This window comes from Balaenoptera acutorostrata, chromosome 10 (genome assembly GCF_949987535.1).
Source record: "Balaenoptera acutorostrata chromosome 10, mBalAcu1.1, whole genome shotgun sequence".
Lineage (NCBI taxonomy): Eukaryota > Metazoa > Chordata > Mammalia > Artiodactyla > Balaenopteridae > Balaenoptera > Balaenoptera acutorostrata.
The window spans coordinates 83,841,040-83,862,664 of record NC_080073.1 but is presented as its reverse complement, the minus strand read 5'-3'; the positions used below and the strand labels follow the sequence as shown (position 1 = coordinate 83,862,664).

Genomic DNA, 21,625 nt, shown 5'->3' with positions numbered 1-21,625 from the left:
AGTCACACTAGCCACGTTTCAAGTATTTGATAGCCACGTGTGGCTAGTGGCTACCATATTGGTCAGTGCAGGTTATAAAATAAAACATTTCCATCATCATGAGAAGTTCTATTGGAAAGTGCTGGTCTAGGACCTTGTAGGCCTTTGTAAAGACTTTGTTTTCTTCCCTCTGGGAGCAGAGAAAGGAAAGGAAGTGACTTTCCTGTCAAGGATATTACCAGGAAGTTGTATACATACTTCCTTTCTACTTGCAACCCGTTGGACAGAACCTGATCACAAAGCCATTCCTAGCTGCAAGGGAGGCTGGGAAATGTAACATAGCCACGTGCTCAGCTAATATTTACATCACTATCCAAAAGGAGGGGAATGACTATTAGAGGAAAGTTAGCAGCCTCTGCCACCCCTAGGTCTAGTGAACCCCAAAGCATTCTTTTTACTGCCCCGCTCTGCCTTGAGTCTGGGAAGAGAATTCTTTGAGAAAAGAATCTGGAAATCACAGCCCTGTGATCCCAGGCCCTGAGATTCGAGAACCAGGTTAAGAAGCAGTTAGCTTGGGAGTTCGGGACTGACATGTACACACTGCTATATTTAAAATAGATAACCAACAAGGACCTACTGTATAGCACAGGAAACTCTGCTCAATATTCTCTGATAACCTAAATGGGAAAAGAATTTGAAAAAGAATAGATACATGTATATGTATGGCTGAATCACTTTGCTTTACACCTGAAACTAATACAACATTGTTAATCAACTATACTCCAATATAAAATAAAAATTAAAAAAAAAAAAAAGAAGCAGTTAGCTGTCTGCTCCTCCAGCCTTTTGGAGATCCAGACATTTAATCCCTTGACTTGTTTGGGGCCTATTCACTTGACCCATGGGTGTCACCTGCCCGCCAGTGCAGGCTAGGGGCCAGTCATGAAATACTGGGGCCGTTTGGAGCCCCCAGCTACCTCTCCTCCAGGCCCATAGTCTCAGGACAATTGTCAAGGAAACTAAAGGAATTTTGTTTTACTATGCTTTCTCATTTTCAGGGATACTCCATATGGAACTATTGTCTTCCCCTCCCTCCGAAGGAGTCAGTCTCTAGTTTCATATGGTGGTGATGGTGTGCGGGGGAGTGGGGGACGGGGTTGGTAGGACAGGTATTGTGGAGAACAGGTGGAAATCATACCAATGCCCTCCACATGGTCAAGTCTGGGCTGCATGCTTGCATTTTGAGACAGCCGGTAAGAAGTCAAGATCATCTTGAGTGTGGAGTCAGATGTGTACCTGCCTCAAGAAAAGCAGGAGATGGGAATTCCCTGGTGGCCCAGTGGTTGGGAGTCTGTGCTTCTACTGCAGGGAGCATGGGTTCAATCCCTGGTCGGGGAACTGGGATCCTGCAAGCCGCGCAGCCAAAAAAAAGGCAGGAGAAGGAGGACCCCTGGGGGACTAGGATTTATATGCTGGGACCAGGTTTCCACCCTAATAACGATCCTTACCTCCCAGGTCCACTATCTGACAGGTACCATGGCAAGTGCCCTAGGTAACTTATCCATGTAATCCTCAGACCAATCCTAGGAAGCAGGTACTATCATTATCCTCATCTGGCGGGTAAAGAAATGGAGGCTCTAAGAGAATAAGAAACTCACCTAGGATTTAAGAGTGGGCCTGTGGGACTACACGTTCGCATAGTTACCAGCACAAGAACACCCATCCTCTTCTCCCCACCACTCTGCCAGGCTGGCCATCCTCTCACAAGCTGAACCCCTCATCTCTCACCTGAACTGCCCCCCACGCCACGTCCTACCCAGACTGACCTGTGTGGATCCCTTGGTCAGGGGGCCCATATCCTGGGGGTGTTCTGCTCACATCCCTGTCTGAGGTTCCTGAGCCCCCAGCCCCAAAGCTTAAGCAGGGGGAGATGAAATTAAAACCTTGCTTAAGCCAAGGCATTTGCCTGGTGTCAGATCTCTCCACTGCTAATGGACCTCAGTGAGTGACTTATGCTCGCTAAGCCTCAATTTCCTCATCTGTAAAATCGGATAATGAGACCTATTATGCTACATGCAAGATTGTTGCAAGCATTGAAATGGGAAAGCCTCACGCCTGGAACAAAGCAGGAATTCAATAAATGTTCCTTTTCTTTATTCCCAGGTGTTCTGAAGAACTCAGCTTGAAGTGTGTGTGTATATGCACATGTGTATGTGTGCGTGGCATGTGTGTGTGTGTGTGTGTGTCCAACAGTTAATTCCCCACATTCCTTCTGGCCTTTGACACTGGTGTTAAGAGAGAGAGCGTCCACCCTGGAAACCCTCTGCTTAACAAGGGAGAGTCAGAGACTTGAGTGTCCAATTCCATTTTCCTGCTGGCCCCTCTGCTCATGAACCCACAAAGTCAAGTCATTGAGCTCAGCATATTTACTGCCACTCAGCAGGGTGAGGGCCTGCTGGAAGACGGGGTCAGGCATTGCACCTGCACCCCGGGGACGGGATGCCCCAGCCAAGAAGGGCACAGCCTTCGACTGCCCTCAGACTTTGCAGGTGACGTGGTGTGGGGATCCTGCATGATGCAGGGTGACATTGGTCCCTGATAGGAGGTGGAGGAGGGAGCAGAGCTGAGGGAGAGAAAAGGTTAGAGGGCGAGGTGTAAGATGGCTGTCACTCACACCCCGGAGACAGCCAGAGGCCCAAGCTGACTCAGAAATGCACTCCAAGTTCACACAGCCCCATCCTTTTCCCTCCCCAAGGACTACCTTCTCGAGCAGTCCCAGGAAGCTGGAATCATAGGAGGAATTTGCCAGAAAAGAGTCCTTCATCTTCAGTTTCAAAGTCATTTCTGACCCTAGGGATCCAAAAGCACAGCTTAGGACCCAGCCACCAGGGCCGGATTCCCTCGGAGATGCGGGCACCCCCTCCTGCCCCACACCCACCCGCGTTCCTCTTCCCTGACAAGGCCCTTCCAGACCCTCTCGTTGCAGGAGTTCAGCCCTGAACACTCAGGAACTCAGGACTAGGGTGCCTCCATCTCTCTCATTCCCTTTCTCGGACCCTTGTCTTGGGCACCCAGGTGTCTAGCCTTCCAGACCTTACCTGCTCCCTGTGAGCTGGCGAGGAGGGTCAGGAGGATGAAGAGGGACAGCCCAGCCCCCATCGCGGCTCTATCGCTTCTTGCTTCTCAGATGGACAGAAGAGATGTCTGAAGGCCTGCTGGCCTCTCCTTAACTGGCCTGCCTTCCTACTCGCCACTCAATCCTTAGCACAGGTGTGTGTGGGGAGATGGGAGGGGGAAGCTGGGGAACTGGACTTTCCGGTTCTCTCAGTTTGGCTCTGAGGACCCAGGAGAGGGCCAGTCACTGGGCTGCTGGGGAAATAGAGAGCGGTCCCCTTTCCTCGATCCTGCGCCCCACTTCTCCCCCATGTCTCGAGGCTTGAGGGGGTGGGTCCCTGGTCTCACAGAGAGGGAAGCTGAGGAGGTATCCCTCTGTGCAGGTGTCTGGGCCCCACCCAAGCTTGGGCCTCTCATTGCTCTTTAGGGATTAATTATTAACTGCAATTAATTTCTATCATCCCTGCCACCGAAGGGCTCAGGAATGTGGGCCCAAAAGGGAGGGGTGGGTTAGGACAAGTTCTTCCCAAACCCAGGTGTTCTGCTCCCCCAGCCACAGTGGCTTTCTAGGTGAGAAATCTGGGTAAGGGGGAACTTTCGTCTTGGAATATTTTGTTTTAGTTGCTCTAAAATATCCTAGCTACTCAGGCAGGGACACGAATTTCATCAAATATCCGCCCCACCCCCCTGCCTTGTGCACTCACGGCAAAAGGGATTCCCTCATCCTCCCAGCCAACACCCTTTCACAAGGCACTCAGAATGGCAAACACAAGGACAGATTTGTAGAGGGAATTTGGAGCCCATCTAGTTTACCTTCTTTCTTTAAAAACTGCGAAACAAAGGCTCAGAGAGGGTAAATGACTTATTAAGGTCACACAGTCAGTAGCAGAGAGATTAGAACCCATCCGTCATTCTGCCAGACACAGGGGTAAGCTCAACAGACTGACAAACTTGTCACGTAAACCGCCTAGAATGCACAAAGGCACATGCCCTTTGTCTTCTTAGCTGCCTCCCTTTTCATCTTCTCCCTCTTCCCCCCAAAACCAATGGGCCCCTGTACATGGAGGCAGAGAGGACCCTGGGCAGAGTCAGGGAGAAAAGCCAAAAGCAGGACCAGGCACCTTATCTTTGATAAAGGAGGCAAGAATATACAGTGGAGAAAAGACAGCCTCTTCAATAAGTGGTGCTGGGAAAACTGGACAGGTACATGTAAAAGTATGAAATTAGAACACCCCTTAACACCATACACAAAAATAAACTCAAAATGGATTAAAGACCTAAATGTAAGGCCAGACACTATCAAACTCTTAGAGGAAAACATAGGCAGAACACTCTATGACATAAATCACAGCAAGATCCTTTTTGACCCACCTCCTAGAGAAATGGAAATAAAAAGAAAAATAAACAAATGGGACCTAATGAAACTTAAAAGCTTTTGCACAGCAAAGGAAACCACAAACAAGACGAAAAGACAACCCTCAGAATGGGAGAAAATATTTGCAAATGAAGCAACTGACAAAGGATTAATCTCCAAAATTTACAAGCAGCTCATGCAGCTCAATATCAAAAAACAAACAACCCAATCCGAAAATGGGCAGAAGACCTAAATAGACATTTCTCCAAAGAAGATATACAGATTGCCAACAAACACATGAAAGAATGCTCAACATCATTAATCATTAGAGAAATGCAAATCAAAACTACAATGAGATATCACCTCACACCAGTCAGAATGGCCATCATCAAAAAATCTACAAACAATAAATGCTGGAGAGGGTGTGGAGAAAAGGGAACCCTCTTGCACTGTTGGTGGGAATGTAAATTGATACAGCCACTATGGAGAACAGTATGGAGGTTGCTTAAAAAACTAAAAATAGAACTACCATACGACCCAGCAATCCCACTACTGGGCATATACCCTGAGAAAACCATAATTCAAAAAGAGTCATGTACCACAATGTTCATTGCAGCTCTATTTACAATAGCCAGGACATGGAAGCAAGCTAAGTGTCCATCAACAGATGAATGGATAAAGAAGATGTGGCACATATATACAGTGGAATATTACTCAGCCATAAAAAGAAACGAAATTGAGTTATTTGTAGTGAGGTGGATGGACATAGAGTCTGTCATACAGAGTGAGGTAAGTCAGAAAGAGAAAAACAAATACCGTATGGTAACACATATGTATGGAATCTAAAAAACAAACAAACAAAATGGTCATGAAGAACCTAGGGGCAAGACGGGAATAAAGACGCAGACCTGCTAGAGAATGGACTTGAGGATACGGGGAGGGGGAAGGGTAAGCTGGGACAAGGTGAGGGAGTGGCATGGACATATATACACTACCAAATGTAAAACCGATGGGTAGTGGGAAGCAGCCGCATAGCACAGGGAGATCAGCTCTGTGCTTTGTGACCACCTAGAGGGGTGGGATAGGGAGGGTGGGAGGGAGGGAGACGCAAGAGGGAAGAGATATGGGGATATATGTATATGTATAACTGACTTACTTTGTTATAAAGCAGAAACTAACACACCATTGTAAAGCAATTATACTCCAATAAAAATGTTAAAAAAAAAAAAAAAAAGCAGGACCAGGGAAATGGAGAGATGGAGGGAGACACTGTCTATCCCATAAAAGTAAACAAAGTGCGATCCCAGGGCTCCCAGACTTGTACTGGAGAGCAGGAAGCCCAGAGTGGGAAGAATTAACAGACAAAAAGATCATCAGACATAGGAGGTAACAGCAGGGGTGAGAAGGTGAGAACATAGTGAGATGCCTTGGGGCATCTGAGTCCTCTTAAGAGGAGAGTGGGAGCATGCCCATGTCTTTCTCAGCTGGCCCTCTTCTTTCCATGTAATCATAGCCGAGGCTTCCGTGTGCTAGGCACCTTAGAAACATTATTTCCTTTAATGCTTATTATGGCCCTTTGAAGTAGGTACTACATTACCCCAGTTTTAGGGGTAAAGAAACGAAGACTTCGATAGGTCATGTGACTTGCCCAAGCCTGCACAGCTTAGAAGTGGTGGATTCCAGTGCGATGGATTTAGAGCTGGGTTCTGAACTTGCTCATTGCACTGTCCCTGAACACGATGATTGTCTTACCAGGTGTCTCTCTTCTCCCGTCACCCCTTCTCAGCCAAAGGAATGGAAAGCTCTGTGGGCTGCAGCCATTGGGAACGACGGATGGCTCAGGTGTTCACCCTCCTGCCCTGCCTTGGGATCTCCTAAGGGTCAGATGCAGTCCCCAGAGAGTGACGTTCTCCACCCACACCCAGCTCCCAAATCCTGCTTCCACAAGGGACCCGTATATCCTCACCCCCAATGGTTATACTTCTAGGAGCAAGAGGACCTTGGGAATAGGACACCTGGGTCTCTTCCCTTTGAAGAGGACCTGGGCTGGGGACTGACTTGGGCCTGGGGGTTAGATCCCTAATCCGGAAAGAGCCTGAGAGCCTGGTAGGGGAGTCCTCAGGATCTTACTCACTCTCCCCCTCACCCATGGCTTCCTGGGATCAGGCTGGGACAGGTTAGTCCCCTGGGGACAGCTTGGTGGCCTCTCCCTGGGGATGGAGATCCTGGTGTTGATGGAGGCCCCGGCACACCTGGCTCTTCCGAGACTTGTAATAAGGCCTCAAAGCCTTTAAAGAGCCGGGGAGACAGTCCTGGAAACGCACCTCAGCGGGCATCATGGACGCTGCACTGGCGCTACTCTTGGGCCTGCAGGCCTTGGCTGGCTACAGTGAGCACCCGGGCTCTGACGTGAGGCACTGGGGTCAAGATGTGGACTCTGGACCCAGGGAGATGGCCAACTCTTCTAACACCATCTTATCATCTTTCTTCTTCTTCCAACAGCTCAGCTGATCCCATTGGGGACCTCTAACTCTGGAGGCATCTCCATCACCTCTGGGGATGTCTCTGCTGGTCTCCCAACTGCCTCTGGGGATATCTCTGCAGGTCTCCCCACCATCTCTGTGAGTTTCTCAAGTTTCTTCAACATCTGGGGCTTTGCCCAGCAGTCCTCAGACTTTAGATCTGACCATTTTGGGGAGCACGTCAGGAGTGGTATCAACTTTGCCAGGTGACACTTCTGTTGCTCAGTCCATCTCTGCAGAACTCTTTGGCTTGGCCCATAGCTTTGGGTGGGGGCTTCCTGTGTTCAGCCCTGAGTAAGTTGTTAGTTCCCCGGAACCTCACTGAAGCAGTATCCTGGCCTTGGTGGCTATACAAAGGCTCCCCTTCTGCTTTTCAACTTATCAACTTTTTCTCTTAGTGCATTTTGTATCCTGCCTAAGACATTTTTTTGCCTACTTCGAGGTCATGAAGATATTCTCCTACACGTTCTTCCAGAAACTTTATTATTTTTGCTTTCAAATTTAAGCCTATTATGCATCTCAGATTAATTTCTGTGTATGGAGTGAGGTAGGAGTCAAGATTCCTTTTCTCCCCTTACAGATAACCAGTTGCCCCAGAACAATTCATTTCAAAGACCCTCCCTTTCTCCCCACCATTGAAATGTGTGAGTCCCTTTATCAAAAGTCAAGTGACCATGTATGTGTGGGTCTATTTCTGGACTCTCTTCTGTTCTGTCTGTTCTTACTCCAGTGCCACAGTCCTTAATGTCTGCAGCTTGGCAGCAAGACTTGAGGTCTGCTAGTGTAAGTCTTCCACTTTTGTTTTTCTTTAAGACTGTCTTAGCTATTCTCAGTCCTTTCATTTTCATTGAATCAGTTTATCAATTTCTACCAAAAACTGGCTAGGATTTCAACTGAGGGGGCACTGGATGGAATTTCTGCTTCTGTTCTCGCTCAGATCTCCTCTAGCTGTTTTCCCCTCTGCCTTTCTGGGATCTTTCTCGGCCACAACAGCCCCTGGGACTGCTTCACCTGTGCCTGGGACTTCCACACCAAGTGGGGCTGTCTCAGGAAGTTCCACTGCCACCACAGCTGGGGCGGCCACCACATCCCCTGAGCTCAGCGTCCCGACCTGTAAGGTGCTCTTGTTTGCATTGGGTCATTGACCTGCAGGCAGCTTGGCTCCTGGAGAGGAGTGTAGGGACAGGCATTAGGACCTGCTTTAAACTGTGTTTTGAGTATGTCTGAGGATGTCTCCAATACTTAAAAGGGTTTCGGTTCCCCCTCAAGCCTCTGGTCCGACCAGCAGCCAGATGTCTTGTTACCTGATTGCTTCCTCAAAAGGTTTTCAACTTTATTCCTCATGGCCCAATCTGTCTTTCCAGGGCAACAAGCATCCCCTTCATAGATCCTGTCCTCCCTCCTCCCTCTGTCTCCCTCCTTCCCTCCCCTTCAATCCTAGTCTCCCCACCAGGCAGTCTGAGGGCAGGAAATGAGTGGAGGGAAAACACACAACTGACTCTGGCTCCCCTTAGAGATCAGAGTTAGGGTGGGGCGGTGGGAGGACAGGGGGGCTCAGAAGAAGGAGAGAGACCCACCCAGGGACCCTCACAGTGCAGAGACATCACAGATGGAGAGAGACGCGGACAATAGAGCCTGCGATATGGAGGAAGGTTCAGAAAGACGGAGAGACGTGGATGTCAGTGAGGACTTTAGAGACTGACAGACACGTCCACAGGTGTCGGGAAGAGGTGACTGGGGCTTGGAGTGAAGCCCTTTAAAACCCCCTCCACTGAGATTCTGTTCCCGAGATGACAAGACAGAATTCCATAGAGAAACATGGTCTTAGAGTTACATAGATGTCAGAGTCACAGAAGGAAAGATGGAAAGTCACAGAGGGCAGTGGGGGTCAGGGGGTTGAGGTCTCCCTGTGTTCCTCAGGCCCAAAGCCACAGGAGAAGGGCTCTGTCCCTGACTGGGCCATTGTGTTGATCACTCTCACTTTGGTGGCAGCAACTGTCAGCCTACTGTATAGTATCAAAAAGATGAGTGGGGACATCCCTGGCAGTCCAGTGGTTAAGACTTCGCCTTCCAATGCAGGGGGTGCAGGTTCAATCCCTGGTAGGGGAGCTAAGATCCCACGTGCCTCACAGCCAAAAAACCAAAACATAAAACAGAAGCAGTATTGTAAACAATTCAATAAAGACTTTAAAAATGGTCCACATCAAAAAAATCTTAAAAAAAAAAAAGGTGAGTGAAGCTATGGTCCAAATGTGTGGGTCCCTGAGGCCAGTGGAGCTGGGACCTGGTGCCCCAGAACTCTGAGAAGAACAGGGGCTTCAGGGTAAAAGATGACAGCTTGCCACACTTAGGGAGGGATGAGGGGAAAAGGGAACCGCAGTCTGGGTGGCTGAGAGGAAACACTGACCGGGCAGGAATGGGGGTTTGGGGCCACTGAAAGAGAGGCTTGGGAGCGCTGCAGGCTGACCAGCCCATGGAGGTGCTAAATTCAGCTCTAGGCAGTGAAGAATCAACTCTGTGAAGTTAGTTTATAACCTGGGTTTTGAATCCTGGCTTTGCCATTATAGCTGTGTGACCTTGTGCAAGTTACTTAACCTTTCCGTGCTCCATATTCCTCATTAATAATAATAACTAATAATATATAATATGGGCTTCACTGGTGGCGCAGTAGTTGAGAATCTGCCTGCCAATGCAGGGGACACGAGTTCGAGCCCTGTTCTGGGAAGATCCCACATGCCGCGGAGCAACTAGGCCCGTGAGCCACAACTACTGAGCCTGCGCGTCTGGAGCCTGTGCCCCTCAACAAGAGAGGCCACGACAGTGAAAGGCCGGCGCACCGCGATGAAGAGTGGCCCCCACTTGCCGCAACTAGAGAAAGCCCTCGCACAGAAACGAAGACCCAACACAGCCAAAAAAATAAATATAAATAAATAAATTAATTTTAAAAAAATTTAGAGGAAGTGAACATATTCCAATAATGAGTTTAGGGAAATAAATGGACTAGTCCTACAAGCATTACATTAAAAAAAAATATATATATATATATAATAATAACTAACACTTAAATAACACATTATGTGCCAGATACTGTACATATTTTAGTTCACAGCAGCCCTGTGATATAAGCAGTATTACTGTCCCTTATTCTACTGAGGCCTGGGTCCCTGGGGGAAAGTGTGGGGTAGCAGACTAGTGGAAACAGGAGTTGTCAGTCAGCCCTGCGTCTAGATGAAGCCGCAGGGGAGGGGTCTGCCTCTGCTTCAGTCTCCCCATCCTTCAGGACGCATTGCCTGGGAGGAAGCCTGCCCAGTTCTGAGCAGTCGGTCTTTGGCATGACTCCATGGAGCTTAATTAACCTCCCATTAATTGCATTAATGAGCAGTTGGCCTCTCCTCTTCCCTCGCATTCCAGCCCTGCCTAGGGCTTAGGGACCAGTCGTGCCAAGTACTGAGACGGATTCACATATTGGCCCTCTAGTCCTCCCATGAGCCCCGCTGCCCCAGGGCCCTGTCCTCCTGTCCTCTGGGTCCAGCCCTCTCCACCCCCTCTGCCTGTTCCACGTTCCCCTAGAGGCAGTAGCCAGCCCTGGCTTCCACTCCATTCGGCCGAGTCAACACTATTGATTGTCTCCTGTGTGCCAGGCCCTGTCCCAGGTGCTGGGGATGCAGCAGCGATCATGGCAAAGACCTCGCCTGCAGGGTGCTGACTTTCCAGTAGCGGAGACCCACAGTGAACAAATTAAGTGGGTGATAGAGGCAGTGACTTAGACATCTGGACCCATGGCTTTCTCTCTCCTTAGAGTCCCAGGTAGCCTGTCCTCCCCTTACTCCAGCCTCAGCCACTGTCTCTTGGGAACGCAGTGTATGAATTTTGACAGTCTCTGAGCTAATGTTTGCTTCAGGCAAGGAATCAGGACAAAGGGGAGAGAGAGACTCCAGGGAGCTCCTAGAAATGAGAGGTCTGCTTTTCTGTTTAGGGGTGGATGGGGGCTTGCAGGCAAAGAGACTGCCGCTGGGCTGAGGTGGGAGAGGAGAGGGGGGAGAGGGAAGGCAGAGCCCCTGTCCGCTGAGCATCTCTGCCAAATATCTTGGCTTCAGTGCCTCTGGGTGGCCTGGACCTGCTGGCATCCCTGGTGAGGGATGTCAGTCCCTGGGGTTCCATAGCTGTCTTGTCTCTGCCACTGCCCCCACTGTCCCCACTTCTTGTGTCATCTCTGGACACCTGGAAGCACCTGTCTCTGCAGCAGTGGGCTATGTGAGGGCTTTCCCCCTTCTCTGCTCTTTCACCTGATACTCATGGACAGCTCCACCCAGGGCAAAAAGAGTGACCTTGTGTGAGTAAGGGGTGTGGAGAGCTGGGCTGACGTGAGAGAAGTGGGAGGGTGAACGTGCAGCTGGAGAAGAACCAGAATTTGAATCTCCTCCCAGAATCCAGGCATCCAACCAGCCCCCTCCCCACCCAGCCCCAGGCAGAACTCAGTCCTTCTGGAACCTATCATCTGCTCCCCACCTGCCCAGATCCCTGGAGGCTGCCCACCCAACCCCCCACCTTCCACTGGGGCTGGGGCAGGAGTCTGTCCCTCCCAGTTGCCTTTCCCTGCCCCCAGATCCCACCCTTTCAGTAGGCACCCACGTTCCTCGCTCCATGACGAAGCAGCTGCGGTCTCCCGTTATCAGGGCACCCCTGTGGGGTGGGGCAGTTCCATTTGTTTAAGATTTAGGCCTGAGGGGCCCCAGCCCCAATGACGTCAAACCTGGGCCCATATAAGCTGAGGGGACCCCAGCCCATGGCCTCAAGCAGCCATCCAGCTCCAACATGGCCCAGCCGGCCCACGGCATCCATTCCATCTTTGGCCTCCAGTGCTGCTTCCTCTTCCTTCTAGCTTCCCAGGAGGCAGGTAAGGTGCCCTCAGAGGCGAAGGGGTCACCATCACATGGGGGGATAGAAAATAGAGAGGGGTTGTTTCTTAGCATTCATGTGGTTGAACGACCAATCACAGAAATGAACAGCAAGTGACTATGTGGTGGGAAAGGGGGTGGGTTCGGAGCTACTGCATACAGTTGTCTAGGGTGTACACTGCTCAAGTTTTTCAGCTAAGGGGCATGTCGGAGATGAATTACAGCCTATGCTCTGCTCCTCAAGACATGGCCTGCAAGGCTGCAGCCACCAGAGGGGGGCTTCTTTTAGTCTGGGTAAAGACACTGGCTGGGTTGGCAGTCCTGGGTAGGCAGCGGCAGGGACCTTACACTCCCTGAGCCCCTGCTCTGTGCAGGGAATTCACAGGCGCTCGAGGTACTTCATCTCATTTCATGTCCTCAAATCCCCTGAGGTGGTTAGTAATGTCCCATTTTATAGTGAGGAGAATGAGACTCAGAGAGGTAAAGGGCTTGTCCAAAGTCACAGAGGCAAGCAGGGGTTCCACCACGCCACCCCCGCCGCTGTCCTCAGGGGGCATAAGGTGCATTTCTTTCCCAAGAGCCCTGCTCAGTTCTGATCTGGGTTCCAGCCCTGACTCTGGCCCATGTACTTAGTCTGGGCTTCTGTAAAATGGGAAGGATGCTGCCTGGCTGACATCAACAGTTACTACGTGCTTGGCGTTGTTCTAGGCACTTCATCTGTGTTTACTTATTTAATCCGCATGACAACTCGATAAGGTGTGTATGGTTTTATCCCCATTTTACAGTTCCGAAACATCCCAGGGCTTTGGTAAGAAGGTGAATATAGAAAAGTTTGACGGTGGCCTATATGGGGAAAAACTTTTTTAAAAAAGTGGATATACATATATGTATAACTGATTCACTTTGCTGTACAGCTGAAATGAACACAACATTGTAAATCAACTATACTCCAATAAAAATTTAAAAAAAGAAAAGAGGGCTTCCCTGGTGGCGCAGTGGTTAAGAGTCCGCCTGCCGATGCAAGGGACGCGGGTTCCGGCCCTGGTCCAGGAAGATCCCACATGCCGCGGAGCAACTGGGCCCACGCACCACAGCTGCTGAGCCTGCGCTCTAGAGCCTGCGAGCCACGGCTGCTGGGGTGCCCAGGCCTAGGGCTCGTGCTCTGCAGCTAGAGCGGCCACCGCAATGAGAGGCCCACACACCGCAGTGAAGGGTGACCCCCACTCACTGCAGCTGGAGAGGGCCGGAGTGCAGCAACAAAGACACAACGCAGCCAAAAATAAATAAAATAAAATAAATTAAAAAAAAAAAAAGAGGTGCTGAATCATTAAAAAAAAAAAAAAGAAAGAAAAGATAGAAAAGTTTGACAAGCAAAATAGACCCTACAAGATAAAGTGAAATTGCAAAATTAGTTCACTTAGTTAAGAGAGTTTTGTGACTGAACCTGGGGAGCAGAGATGCCCAAACACAGGGGCAGCTTGGAGGGGCCTGGGCGATTCAGAGGAGGGTCTTACAAGGTAGACACTTGGCAAAAATAGATTCAGAGAGACTCTCTACGTACTGCATAGGGTCATCCACGGTAACAGCGTTGATGATCCCAAACCAGGCCCGGGAAGGTCGTGAGTCTGGATGCTCTGGGCAGCACTGTGGGCAGGGGAAGCAGCAGCTTTTCCTTCCAATGGTATTTGATCGAGGGTGATGTTAGAGGAAGTTTCTCCTTCCCTGAGCTCAGGGTCATGCTGGGGCCGGAGGGGATGCAAGCTGGTGACTGCGCAGATGGTGGACGGCAGGGCCAGGGGCAGGGGCTGAGGCATCTCTAAGTTGTCTCTGCTGGGTCTCAGCAGTGCCTTGATTTGATGCCCTTCCCCCCACCTCGAGGGTCTGGGGACAGAGGCATCAGAGCTGCCCTGAGCCGCCCACCACCCAGTCCCACGCACCTTCTCTTCCCCTTCCTGTCAGGCTGATTGTCCCACCTGCCGCTCTCCATCCCCTCCTGTCCTGCTGCTGCCCAGGAAGAGGAACCTGTAGGGGGCAGAAGGGAATGAGTCCCGAATCATCTCCACACACATTCACTTTTTTTCCTCACATTCACTTTATTTTTTACAGTTTATTTTATTTTTATTTTTTAAAATTTATTTATCTTATTTATTTTTGGCTGTGTCGGGTCTTCGTTGCTGCATGCGAGCTTTTCTCTAGTTGCAGCAAGCAGGGGCTGCTCTTCGCTGCAGTGTGCAGGCTTCTCATTGTGGTGGCTTCTCTTGTTGTGGAGCACGGGCCCTAGAGTGCGCGGGCTTCAGTAGCTGTGGCACGCAGGCTCAGTAGTTGTTGCTCCCGGGCTCTAGAGTTCAGGCTCAGTAGTTGTGGCGCAGGGGCTTAGTTGCTCCGAGGCATGTGGGATCTTCCCAGACCAGGGATCGAACATGTGTCCCCTGCATTGGCAGGCGGATTCTCAACCACTGTGCCACCAGGCAAGTCCCTCCTCACATTCACTTTTGAGGGAGATTTTCTCTGAGGCACAGGACAGGCACAGGGCACACTCAAAATCCGAATTCTGGAGCAGGACACTCTGGGCTCTGTGTGTGTGGTCTGGGAGACAGCCACGCTAGAGCTTGGCTGGCTGGGATGGAGGGCACGGGTGGGGAGGGAAGAGCCGCTGGGCGCTCATATTCTGCAGAGAAGAGCAAGGGGGCGATAGGCGGGGGAGGGCTTGAGTCTGGGGTGGGGTTGGGATGGAGTCAGGGTGGAAGTGGAGTGTAAGTCAGGGCTGACACATAACTGTGTCCAGCAGACAGTGCGGCCAGGGTAGGGAGGGAAGAGTGACAAGAGGAGTGGATGAAGACCTTTAGCCCACAGGTCTGGGGTACGCCCTGTCACTTATCCACAGGACCAGTCAATACCCAGACGCAGATAACTAGATCCTAGAACCCCAGAGTCTGCATCATGCAGCCACAGAACCACAGGTGCAGCATCTAGATTAAATCATCACTGAAGAAAGCACAGATGGGGCTGAGGTCCTGCCTGAGGAGAATCTAAAAAAGACATTTTCCTATAGTAAATGTTATTTGATTTAATTTCTATGACAAAAATAATATATGCTCAATCTAGAAGCTGAAAAATGGAAAAAATTAGAAAGAAAAAGAAAATCTTTTCTAATACTCTGTAGTTGTCCATGCAAACATTTGAGTGTTTTTCTCTTTCATCTTTTTTACTATGTCTGTGTTTTAGGTCACATATTGAACTTAAACTGTATAGACACTTTAACAAACATTTACGCACATTATTGCAAATGGAGTAAGCCATTTTGGGGGGATGGGACACCAAGAAACATCAGAAATACTCTTTTGCGTGAGGCTGCTCTGACAGAGACTCCATAGCACGAGTCACTTAGTAGGATGTCATCTTCTTTTCAAACCAGTGAATGAAGCAGATAGAACAGACCCTTGGAACTGTACACAGTTTTGATGCTGTGGGATTTGTTTTTACTCTTTTATCCAGGCTGAGTATCTACCACCAGTGTCTTGTGCTAAAGCCAGGTTTTGCTCTCTACCTATACCTCAGTGACCAAAACAGTTCTTTTCTGACCACTATTGTTGTCAGTGAAATGAATATCTCATGGTGGAAACTTCCTAGGAAAAGAAAGTTGCTACCAATGATAGATCTACTGGGGAGAAGAGATGGTCATCTCAACCTGGGGGTTAGGTCACTGATTTGCCTCAAGACTCAGGACCAAGGAATCCCTTGAGCTTCAACTCCCGATTTTATAATCAATGGTTCCACAACTATGTGATGTAGATCTGGAATTCTAAAATCTAGTTATCTGAGTCTAGTTATTGACTATGTGGCTCCTGTGGTTAAATAACGACCAATATCCCAAAACGGGTGGGTGAGAGACCTTCTTTCAACATCTTTTCATCTCAGGGCTCAATTACTTAACATAGCAGAAGTTACCCTTGGTCTCCCAACCTTTGGAGGCCACAATTATGTTTGTTTTCTTACTTAATATGCATAATGAAAGGTTGTTGGCATGGCTTCTGAAGAGTTTTCATCAGTCTTAAAATATTCTCTCATTCATCCATTCAACAAATACTTATGAAGTGCCTCCTATGGGCCAAACATTGCTCTGGGCTGGAGGACCTAGGCAATGAATAAAACACATAAAAGTCCCTGCCACTGTGGGAAGTAAACTGCACTTGTAATACATTAGAAACTGGTGAGTGCAATGTTGATAAAACACAGCAAGGGGAAGCGGCTCAGGAATGTGTGTGTGCGGGTTGTGGGGTGGTGGGGGGGTGGGGGGGAGATGGGGGGGTTGAAGGTGTGGTCAAGGTAGACGCAGAAGTGTATGGGGTGGCGGGGGGTAGGGGGGGAAGCCAGGAGAGACACCTGGAGCTGCAGAAGACAGGAGGGCAAGGCCACAGGCTCAGGCTCCCCTTACTACCAGGAGAAGAGCAGAGCAAAGTATGAGATTGTTTCAAAGACTACAACTTGAATTCAGCAAACACTTTAAAGAGTCTTCTACGCTCCAGAGTCTTCTATGCTCCATACTTCCTTTAGTCTTCACACTACACTGGTAGGTTGACATCATCGTTATTTACTGTTGAGGACATGGGGCTTCGGAGCATTTAAGTGACCTGAGTAAGGATGCAAACCTAGTGAGGGATAGTGCCTGGACTCTATCCTCTCCTCTGATTCTTTAAGGCCAGTGGAATTTGCCACTCCGGGCTGCTGCCTGCACATTTATTCACTCCATGGATATTCAGTCATCTCCTATCACATGTAAAAGCATCTGGGGTGTAGTGAAAAGCCTCTTTGCCAATTACTCACCCTCTTTGAACTTCCTTTCCTCACCTGCAAAAGAGTAAGATCGTACACTTGCCTCACAAGTTCGTGGTGAAGATTAAATAAAGAAATATATGTTTTTGGTCTTTTTTTTTTTAAACCCACTGAGTTGTACACTTTATTTATTTATTTATTTGGTTGCACCGGGTCTTAGTTGCGGCTCACAGGCTCCTTAGTTGCGGCATGAGAACTCTTAGTTGTGGCATGCATGTGGGATCTAGTTCCCTAAGGATCGAACCCAGGCCCCCTGCATTGGGAGCGCCGAGTCTTATCCACTGTGTCACCAGGGAAGTCCCTAAACAAATATATGAACATCATCCTTCAGAGGCTCCACAAATGTCAGTATTCTTCCTTCTCCAAGAGACTGGGCTGACCTATAGGCTGTATAGTGTGGTCTTAACCAGTTAAAGCCTGGGCCTGGGAGCCCAGAATGTATGTTCCTGTTCTGGCTCAACCTCTTACTTGCTGAGTGTCCTTGGGGAGATTACTTAACCTCTCTGAACCTTGTTTCCTCATCTATAAAAAGGGAGAATAACAAATAGTTCTCAACCTCAAATGGCTGTTGTAAAAAGCAAATGAGTTAATACACCCTCCTTCGTAGGACCTGCCTGTCTCCTAGTAAGTGTTCCAGAAAGGTGGGCCATTGCTCTGGCTGTGGGATTGTGTGCAAGTCACCATTGCTCCAAGAAATTCAAGTTTCTTGGCTGTAAAATAGGGACATTGACAGATTCTAAGATGCCTTGTGGGGAGCTGGGAGATCAATCACCTTAGAAGACAACCCAGAAAGAGAATGACTATGAGGCAATTAGCCGAGCTCCTGGCCCCAAGAAGGGGCCCAATAAACAAGGGTCACAGTCGGTATTGCTGCCGAGGGAATCAGAGAATGGACCCGGCCCGGTGAAGTGAGGGCCTGGCAGTTCAGCCCTCCTCTCTCCCCAACCTTGAATCCCATCAGGGACTTGGGCTTACCTCCTACCCTCACCCCCTTCTCGTCCACCCGTATTTCTTTCAAGGACTAAGTTCCCCAACCCTCAACCCTCTTAAGGAGTCAGCAGGGAGGTGGGTGGATTGTGGTTTCCTGTGACTGGGAGTGTGTCCAGGTTCTGGTTGCCACCTTGAACTAACAAAGTCTGGAAAGCTCAGTTATGTAATGACGCTATCTCTCTCACTTTTCCCGCTCTCCTGGCTCTTACTGTCCTGGTTAGATATCAGAGACATCTCCTCTGTTCCCACTGGTTGTTCTTCCATGGAATTAAGGCCCACATCTGTTCATTGATAGGGGTGTTTTCCCTCACACACTCTCCATAAACATAGTCGGTCCCTGCCAGAATCCAGCTGCATTGTTCACACCTCCCAGGACCCCCAAGTCGATATCCTTTTCTTTCAAAAGGGTCACCTTCATCTATCTCAGATGGCTTCAGGTGTGTGAAGAGGGGGAGCCAGTGGGGAACCATAAGGGTTGAGTCATCTCATCCGCTTCCCTGCATCCAGGTCAACCTTCATCACCAAAATGAAAGGTTCCCATCCCCCTCCTCTACCTACCATCCATCCCTCTTCTTATCTTCTCACGCATCACCTGTGTCTACTTACTAATCTCTGTGGGAAGTTTTGCCAGAGGTCTCACCTCAGTCTCTCACACAGTCACATTTGTGATGGAGCTGGACTATTATGGAAAGATAGAGATTCTGACATTTATTCCCTTTCTTCTCAGCTCTGCAGTGGAAAGGCAGCTCCATTCCATAAGTATATAAACTCTAAAACAGCACTTGTGGAGCAAAAGGCCAATCAATATCTCCTCTCAAAATCTTACAATGTGATAAGCCAGACAGGGAGTAGAGGTTGACAGGCACACAAACAACTGTAATGTCACGTTGAAGGTAGCAGGAAAGAGTAACTAACAAAAAAATTTTTGAGCACTGAGATGAAGCTGGATCTTATCTGCTTAGAAAGGTCAGGAAAGATGCCATACAGCTAGAAAGATCTGAAATTGAGAACTGAAGAGTAGAGGTGGAGAGGAAAGAGGTGGCATTGCTGCTGAAAGGACAGCCTCAACAAAGGTCCAGAGACTGGAGGTGAGAATGGGGATTAGATACCAGAGTATTCTGAAGAGATTAGCTGGGGAGATACATCTTGGGTAACAAAGGGACCCCTAGAGATGAGGTGAGAAGGGAAGCAGGGAAGAGCATGGAGGAAGTTTCTTATTTGCCTCTCTCCCTTCACAGGTGCTGCCACACTTCAAGAACTCCAGAAAACTCGTGAACACCCAACATCTGATCATTTGTTCTCTCTGGCTCCAGGCCCTGTTTCTATTACCCGCTCTGACCACACTGCTCTTCATTCAGAACACAGCTCCCCAGACCGCTCAAAATCTACAGAAACCCATAAGCGAAAACACCAATGCAATACCACACACCACTCCAAGCTGATTCACCATGCTGTAAATAACTCCCAAAGCTCTGCAACTCAAGATACTCCTCCCACTTCTGAACAAAACCCCAGCAATCAAGGAAAAGACCCAATTACCCAGAACAAACACAACATCTATACTAATGACTCCACTAACACAGATAAAGGATTGGTTCACGAAAAACATCCAACCCCAGCACCCAAGAGCAAGACAACTTGTCTTAAGTGCACAACAAAGAGATCAACAGTAACAAGTAACCCAGCTAAAACTGTAACACCAAGTACCACCTCAGACAAGACCACTGAAAAGACCACACAAAAGCCAGGAAAACCTAGTGAACAAAAACAACCAACCAGGTCAAGTCATGAGAGGACCACAGGAGCCCCAGAAAATCCCACGAGACATGGAGGAAAGACCACATCAGGCCATGAAAAACTCACAGGAGCCCCTGCAAAGCCTGTGGAACATGGAGGAAAGACCACATTGGGCCACATGAGGACCGCGGGGACCCCAGAAATGCCCACGGGACATGGGGGAAGCACTGCGTTGGGCCACGAGAGGACCACAGGGCCCCTAGAAACACCCACGGGACACGGAGGAAGCACCACATCGGGCCACAAGTGGACTGCAGGGCACCCAGAAACACCCACAGGGCATGGAGGAAAGACCACATCAGGCCATGAGAGGACCACGGGGGCCCCAGAAACACCCACGGGACATGGGGGAAGCACCATGTCAGGCCACAAGAGGACCGCGGGGGCCCCAGAAATGCCCACGGGACATGGGGGAAGCACCGCATTGGGCCATGAGAGGACCACGGGGCCCCTAGAAACAGCCACGGGACACGCAGGAAGCACCACGTTGGGCCACGAGTGGACTGCGGGGCCCCCAGAAACACCCACAGGACATGGAGGAAAGACCACATCAGGCCATGAGAGGACCACGGGGGCCCCAGAAACACCCATGGGACACGGGGGAAGCACCGTGTCAGCCCACGAGAGGACCTCGGGGGCCCCAGAAATGCCCATGGGACACAGGGGAAGCACCACGTTGGGCCACGACAGGACCTCAGGGCCCCCAGAAACGCCCACGGGACATGGAGGAAACACCACATTGGGCCACGAGTGGACTGTGGGGCCCCCAGAAACACCCACAGGACACGGAGGAAAGACCACATCGGGCCACGAGAAGACCACGGGGCTCCCAGAAATGCCCACGGGACATGGAGGAAGCACCGTGTCGGGCCACGAGAGGACCATGGGGGCCCCAGAAAGGCCCACAGCACACGGAGGAAGCACCACATCAGGCCATGAGAGGATCAGTGGAGCCCCAGGAAAACCCATGGGACATGAAGGAAAGACCACACCGATCCATGAGGGAAGCACTGGAGCCCCTGCAAAGCCCACAGAACATGGAGGAAAGACCAAATGGACCCATTACAAGAACTCAGGAGCTCCAGCAGAATCTACTAGACATCAAGAAAAGACCACATTGGCCACTGAGACCATAAAATCCCCAATTAAACACACAGAAAATTCAACAAAAGTCACAGCAGCCACAGAGAGTATAAGACCTCCAGTGAAGGTCACAGGACACACATCTATTAGTACTACCTCTCCTTGTCCAAATAAAACTGAGGTTTCCCGTCATGTGCCAGTTGGTTCTTTTACAGCCACCAGGTCGATCATGTCGGAAGCCCCTGACAAGAGCCATCCACACCAGAACAAAGATGGCTCACAAGGAGATTTCCATGCTGGAGAGATGGGGGAGAATGATTCCTTCCCTGCATGGGCCATAGTTATCGTGGTCCTGTTGATCGTGATTCTCCTCCTGGTGTTCCTTGGCCTGATCTTCTTGGTAAGGGAGAGTGATGCCCAGGGGAGTGAACCCATGGGATAAGGAGTTGAAGAGATGTTATGGATCAGAACTGGAGGGACTAATAAGTCTAGGAAAAGAGGCATAGTGTGGAGGATGGTAATAGAGGGATTGTGGTGGTGGAAACTATGGAGAAAGAAAATAGATGCATGCAACATGAATAGTGGAATTGGGAAGAAAGCAGTGGCTGAGAAAAAAAGGGTGTAAAGTAGGGAAAATTTTGGAGTTGGAGATAGAGTCTGGGGTGTGAGAATGGGGGATATTAGAATAAGGAAAATAAGACAGAGGAGGGAACTGGAGATGAAGTCTGGAACTCAATGTACCGGATCTGGGGCTGGAATAAGGATTAGGGTTTGAACGGAATCTTGGGAAGGGAGCAAGCCAACGTCCAGGGTCAGGGAGAATAGAATCAAAGGACCTGAGATATGGGTGTCGAGGAAAGTAAATGGCATGGCAGATGGTACTCATTCCTCCTTTCTCTTCCCAATCACAGGTCTCCTATTTGGCACGAACACGCCGTGCACTGATCCAGAACACTGAGAACAATGACCCAGAGGATAATGGGGGCCCCAATTCCTACCCAGTCCACCTGATGGAGCAACAGACTCTCGGCATGGCCCAGATCTCTTCCCCATGA

The 21,625-nt window shown here is 49.6% G+C and overlaps 2 protein-coding genes across 2 annotated transcripts; one reads left to right on the top strand and one right to left on the bottom strand.

Annotated features, from left to right (window-relative positions):
• Positions 1–2,401: 2,401 nt before the first annotated feature.
• On the bottom strand, positions 2,402–3,324 carry SFTA2 (surfactant associated 2). The gene is made up of 3 exons (XM_007193995.3): positions 3,078–3,324; positions 2,741–2,829; positions 2,402–2,602 (listed from the first exon to the last, which is right to left on the bottom strand). The coding sequence occupies exons 1-3, from the start codon at positions 3,136–3,138 to the stop codon at positions 2,516–2,518; spliced, it is 237 nt and encodes a 78-aa protein (XP_007194057.2). The 5' UTR covers positions 3,139–3,324; the 3' UTR covers positions 2,402–2,515.
• An 8,460-nt stretch (positions 3,325–11,784) lies between these two features.
• On the top strand, positions 11,785–21,625 carry MUCL3 (mucin like 3). The gene is made up of 3 exons (XM_007194054.2): positions 11,785–11,866; positions 19,406–20,970; positions 21,482–21,625. The coding sequence occupies exons 1-3, from the start codon at positions 11,785–11,787 to the stop codon at positions 21,623–21,625; spliced, it is 1,791 nt and encodes a 596-aa protein (XP_007194116.1).

Excerpts from the sequence above, each read along its gene's own strand:
- MUCL3 (XM_007194054.2), top strand. The coding sequence starts at position 11,785 with ATGGCCCAGCCGGCCCACGGCATCCATTCCATCTTTGGCCTCCAGTGC. Across the intron at positions 11,867-19,405 it reads TCTAGCTTCCCAGGAGGCAG|ACAAGACCACTGAAAAGACC; the intron begins GTAAGGTGCCCT and ends GTACCACCTCAG. Across the intron at positions 20,971-21,481 it reads TCCTTGGCCTGATCTTCTTG|GTCTCCTATTTGGCACGAAC; the intron begins GTAAGGGAGAGT and ends TCCCAATCACAG.
- SFTA2 (XM_007193995.3), bottom strand. The coding sequence starts at position 3,138 with ATGGGGGCTGGGCTGTCCCTCTTCATCCTCCTGACCCTCCTCGCCAGC. Across the intron at positions 2,830-3,077 it reads CGCCAGCTCACAGGGAGCAG|GGTCAGAAATGACTTTGAAA; the intron begins GTAAGGTCTGGA and ends TTGGATCCCTAG. Across the intron at positions 2,603-2,740 it reads TCCTGGGACTGCTCGAGAAG|CTCTGCTCCCTCCTCCACCT; the intron begins GTAGTCCTTGGG and ends TCTCTCCCTCAG.